The 5,547-nt window shown below is 45.7% G+C and overlaps 1 protein-coding gene across 1 annotated transcript; it reads left to right on the top strand.

Annotated features, from left to right (window-relative positions):
- Nucleotides 1-1,122: 1,122 nt before the first annotated feature.
- LOC122378015 lies at nt 1,123-1,779 on the top strand. Its single transcript, XM_043358723.1, has one exon. It carries the CDS (start codon nt 1,123-1,125, stop codon nt 1,777-1,779), a length of 657 nt encoding a protein of 218 aa, XP_043214658.1.
- Nucleotides 1,780-5,547: the final 3,768 nt, after the last annotated feature.

Here is a 5,547-nt window from a genome sequence, read left to right as displayed (position 1 = left end):
CCGCTTGTATTGCAGGGGGGACGGAAGGTATAGTTGACTACACCTCTCAATCTATCAGTGGAATGGAACGATAGACTGTGCCGCCTATCACACAATTGTGCCATATGGTGAGTGTTGGGCCACAGCATTTAACTTTGTCACTCAGTCTGCGAGATGCGGCACAGCCTACCATCCCAGGCAACCGATGTTAAAAGTTGAACATCATTATGTATTTATGTGGCCAACTGTAGAGCCGCGATACATCCTTTTTAATGAAAATTGCTACTCCGGCTAATAAAGCCACCGCATAATAAATCCAAAACGTCATGTTACCAAGGCGAATTTATTAAGCGGATTCTACTGTGCTCACATATCTGATCCTCAGTTTCAAATCATTCGAACAAACAATGTATCTCAGCGGGATATTGAGCGTTAAAGCCAGTGCCGAGGGGTGTTGGTCAGACTTTGACCTGACCTTGGGATCTGACTTTTGAGCCTAGGTCAAAATTTAGCACAAGATGCGTTATTGAATCCTAAACAGGTATAAAAACAGGCGGGGCAGAAACTCCCTCCCTCCCTCCCACCCCCTCCAGTGCGCATGTTGTGTGCTACTTCTGACGTGCTCTCTTCTTCGTGCCGGGTTGACGACCATTTTTTTCCTGGAGACCGAAATAATGGCAGTATTTTGTTCTCCTGCGCGGGGGCACCCTATACCCGTTAACCGAATGCACGTGCCGGCGAATGCAGCGCAGGGGCCTCGCACTGTTGTGGACCGGAAGTGCCTACGGACTGTCGCGGCGAGTCGGGAAAGGTGCGGGCGGGTGATAAGGTTTGAGAGGCTTGAGTAGGGATATGGAGGTGATACCCGGGAGCAAAAGACCGCGTGTGAGCCACGAAGGATATTTTTACGTGACGGACTATGTCAGAAATGACACCAGCTACATGAAGTGCAGTGTGAAACAGCGACTGAACTGCAGAGGCCGTGGCATTCTTACGGCGGAAGGATTCAAGAAGACTGCCGATCACAGTCATGGGCCTAATCAGTCAGCCATTGAACGTGCCAAGGCTCGCAGTGTCATGAAAGAGAGAGCCGAAACAACTGTGGAGCCGACACATGCTGTAAGAGCTGCCGCGGAGGCCAACATGAGCCTGGCCGCGAGGGAAGAGATGCCCCGTGACTCCGAGATACGGCGATCTATCCGTCGCTACAGGCAGCAAGCCGGACAGGTTCCTGCCGAGCCAGCCTCTTTGGCTGACCTGATCATCCCAGATGAGATGACCAAGACGAAAGATGCTCCAGGACAGCCAGAAGAGCGGTTTCTGCTGTACGATAGCGCGAACGATGAAACCTACGATGGAGGTAGGATCGTAATATTTTCAAGTGACTGGGGGCTTGAGAAACTGGCGCTGAGTCTGCACTGGGCTGCGGACGGCACCTTCAAGGTGTCGCCCACGCTGTTTCAGCAGTTGTATACCGTCCACGCGACTACGCTGGGTGTGACGGTGCCCTGCGTGTATGGCCTATTAGAGGATAAGACCGAGCTCACGTACCGTCAGACGTTTAACCAGATCCGCGCAGCTATACTCCTTCGCCATCCCGACGCCGAGGGAATATACGGAACCGTGATCACGGATCTGGAGAGGGCGGCCATGAACAGTTTCCAGGAGGTGTTCCCTGAGAAACAGTGCTCTACGTGCTTCTTCCATCTATCTCAAGCCGTTTGGAGGAAGCTGCAAAGCCTCGGGCTGCAACGCCATTACGCGGAGGACGCCGACTTCGCTGTGCAGGTGAGCTTTTGACTATTATAGGCGTTTTACAGCAGAACATATTACTGCCTAGGTTGTACACTAAGACTTTATATCATTGATTCCGTTTGTTGAAATTGCTGGATTATTTGGATTGATAAGATATTTAATTCAAAATTTTGGATTTTCAACCTTGTGAGGTGACAATATAAAACAATCCGAAAAAACACTTTATAGCCCTGCAAAATTTGCATGCTCTTTGTCCTAAAAACTTTCCTCTAACTTCAAAATTCTAGGCGTGGCAGCTCTTGCCGCAAACTCTTCTTTTGGGGGTCCACTAGATGCCGGCAGCGCTCTTGCGTTCATGCCTTGGGCCAGAATTGGAGGAAGGGAACTGAGGGCACACACCGGGTAAAACAACCGAAACCCAGACTGAGCTTGGACTGAACCTGAAACCAACCGAAACATCCCAAAAATGCTTGGAAGCACGCGAGATTGCTGCGGATCAATATTGCTATTTGAGGAGGGTGCGTCTGTCCGTTACCGAGGTCCCGACTTGGTGGTGCTTTGCGTGGACTAGGTACAGGCCAGACCGTTGCACCTAGCGCGGTAAAATTTGCACAACTTATAGATCAAGGATGCGCGACGTGCCTTTGAGGGGTCTGGGCTCGATCGGGTTGATAGGAAGCGCGTGGCGCGTGCTCAAAAAGGGCAAATTCGCGTCATAGACTTTACATGTATAAATCGGCGTGCGAAATCGGGCGAAAACGGCTAATTTTGCCCGACACGGGTCCGGTCTCGGTGCCATATCTTGGTGACCAGGGGTCCGACCGGCACGGGAAAAACAGCATCGTGTAGATAATTGAGCGGGCTGTCGAATGGTGTACGATGCAGAGGATGGCACGTGCCACGTGCACCCGTGAGGGTACTTTGGCTGAAAAATTGCGGTTTTTTGACGGATTTTAGAATTGATTTTATATTTAGGTGACCATTAAACGGAGCGAGTTGGAACAGCGCCTGTTGGCAAGACAAATGTACCGCCTCTCATAGGAAAATTTTGAAAAGCTGATTGATCCAAATCAAGGTGGTACAAATCACGGGAGAAAATGGTGTTTGTCTATTTTGTGCCACTTTATTAATCACACGGGTTTTGCTCAATGATCTGATATTTCTGGCAATAAAAAATGGCAACGTTGGAAAGAGCATTCAATTCTGTCCAAGGTTCAGTCTTCATTTTTGCATAATGAGCAACAGCATTCTTAAAAATGTAAATGTTCCAAACCATTATATCGTCATTTTTAGCGAAATTCATCGATGGCCCTCAAAAGACTTCACGCCAGTTTTCGAATCATTCTAAAGTAGAACGCATGATAATACGACACGGGCACCTCGATGCGATGTATCTTTTTTTGTTTTATTACAAAGTGCTTGGCCGTCGAAAAACAATCGAACCAAATGGATACCAGCCAAATCGACACAGACCAACCCAATACCCACGGGTCAAAAATAACCCTTCTTCGCGTTGCGGAGCACGCGGGTAATCCTAGTATAGTATCTAGGTCGAGTGCTGATTCTATCCAAGTGTACATATGTATTGTATCTTGTATGACTCTTAGCCGTAAAAGCCATTTATGGAGGCTATTCGAAATACATCATCATCATCATCATCATCAGATACCATTCGTGACCTAAGATGACCTCAGGGCATAAACAGGGGTCACGGACACCATTTTCATGTTCAGTGTGTCTAAACCACTTGTAATTCAGTGTTTGGGAGTGTTTATAATGTCTTTCGTCCAAAAGAGGCGCATTTCAATTTTTTCCCATTGACTTATAATGGGGAGGTCGCAAAATTGACCTGACCTTAGGTCACCGATATCAAAATTCCAAGATATACATTTGATAGATACTGTTACCCTTATTAATCGCTGAAAGTTTCAAAGCGATCGGTCACTCGGTGTAGCTATGGCAGACATTGAAACTTTTTATGAGGTGAGGTCACTTCAAGTGACCTGGTGACCTGACCTTGAATGACCTTGGTCTGAAATTTTCACAACATGTGTAGAATTGATGTATGATAAGGTGTACCAAAAACGGCGGTGCTCCGCGCCGCCGTTTTTGAGATATTCGCAAAAAACCACAAGGGGGGTGTTCAAACATCCCCCCCCAGCAGGGCGCGGGTTAAGAATGAAACAGCTGCGCCATTTCCGCCTTCCATAGATTCCTTCCATCTTAGTATCAACTATAGGCTTTTCAACTAACTTTATTCTAACTTTTAAACTATGGTTAGTATGTTATTTTTGGTTCATATAATTTAAAAATAACTGCTTTATGAATTTGGCTTTACTCGTCATAATTGAATACGTTATTTATTCCATATTCAAAAAATATATTACCTTCCATGTAACTCATCCAGGTAAAATGGGCGCTTTCCTCGTCGTTGGTGTACCCGTTGTTCTATATACCCTGGTTCGAAGCTGCACCAGTCTGGCGGCGTTCCGTAAAAAGGCTAAGAAACGGCATGTTTAACCCTATTAGTGGCAGGCTCCTGGCTACCCCTACTAGTGGCAGGGGGGGGGGGGGCTGTTTACGACCCCCCCCCTGATATCTCGAGATCTAACGGGTCGATTTTCAAAATTCAAACGGCATTCGATTTCGCTCAACGTAATCTACATTTCTAAAAAATAAAAATTAAAAAATGTCAATAGGGGGGTAGAGGGGTGTAAAAACGGGCAAATTGCAGATACATTTTAGACTTTATCACGGCCAGGTTTCTAAACCAATCTTAACGCAACTTTTGCCGATCGATAGAGAATGAACCAGGAATTCACATGGATCCTAAAAATATGCATTTTCAAAAATCATAGGCGGATACAGATCATTGAGATTGGGGGTACACAAAAAGTATAGTAAATAAGGTTTTTGTTAATACTGTTTCGAAATAGGGTGGTAATGGTCTTGTTATGTTACAATTTTCTTATGAGAGAACGACTACAATTGTATTGGTCATGCATAGGCGGTGTCAGGGCACCTATGTTGGGAGGTAAAACATAACCCCCCCCCCCCCCTTTTGGACGCCTGGATCCGCCTATTATAGCAAAAACGTGTCAAAAGAGGATGCACAATAACTTTGTATATGTTATCACATTAAACCTTTCATTCACTGTTCGTAAAACTGGTGCATACAGTTATAATACATCAGCATCGTGATCTTCGCCCAAATGACTCGCTTCACGAATAGGACCCCCCAATTCTCAGTGCTCTGGAGCCGCCCCTGGTAAAGTTATGAACTTGAAATTTTCAGGGAATGTGCCCAATTTAGTTTTAGGAAAAGTCAGAAAGTTTCAGCATCGTAGCTTCAGCGGTTTCGGAGATATTCCCGAAAAACCTGAGGGGTGGTGGATGAAAACACCCCCCCCCCCCCTGCCACTAATAGGGCTAATCCGGCTGCGCTAGGTCAATGTGGTCAGTTAGTTTATCATGTGTGGTGTGTTTTAAACTCTATAGAATCTGTCCTGTAGGTATAGGCATGAGTTTTGAACTACTGAATGTATGACGTGGTTTACTGAAAACCCAATTTCTTGGATGTAACCGAAATATATGAGTATGAGTATGAGTATGTATCGGCATGCTATATTTCCAATGGTGAAATTGATCTCAGAATCAGATTAAGCTCAGATGAATTAATTAAGCTTACGGATTGATGACAACTTCTTTCAACTATACTTTATTCACTGAAGCCGAGGGATGCTAACAAAATTCTGATTAATGCTTTATAATGCAGAGCATAGGTGCCAATGTTTAAACCTGAAACGATACTCA

Source organism: Amphibalanus amphitrite, unplaced genomic scaffold (genome assembly GCF_019059575.1).
Source record: "Amphibalanus amphitrite isolate SeventyFive unplaced genomic scaffold, NRLGWU_Aamphi_draft 000054F_arrow, whole genome shotgun sequence".
Classification (NCBI taxonomy): Eukaryota; Metazoa; Arthropoda; class Thecostraca; order Balanomorpha; family Balanidae; genus Amphibalanus; species Amphibalanus amphitrite.
Note: the sequence above shows the minus strand (reverse complement) of the source record. Positions and strands in the feature narration are given on the sequence as shown.

Coding starts and splice junctions, on each gene's coding strand:
- LOC122378015 (XM_043358723.1), top strand. CDS start 1,123: ATGAGCCTGGCCGCGAGGGAAGAGATGCCCCGTGACTCCGAGATACGG.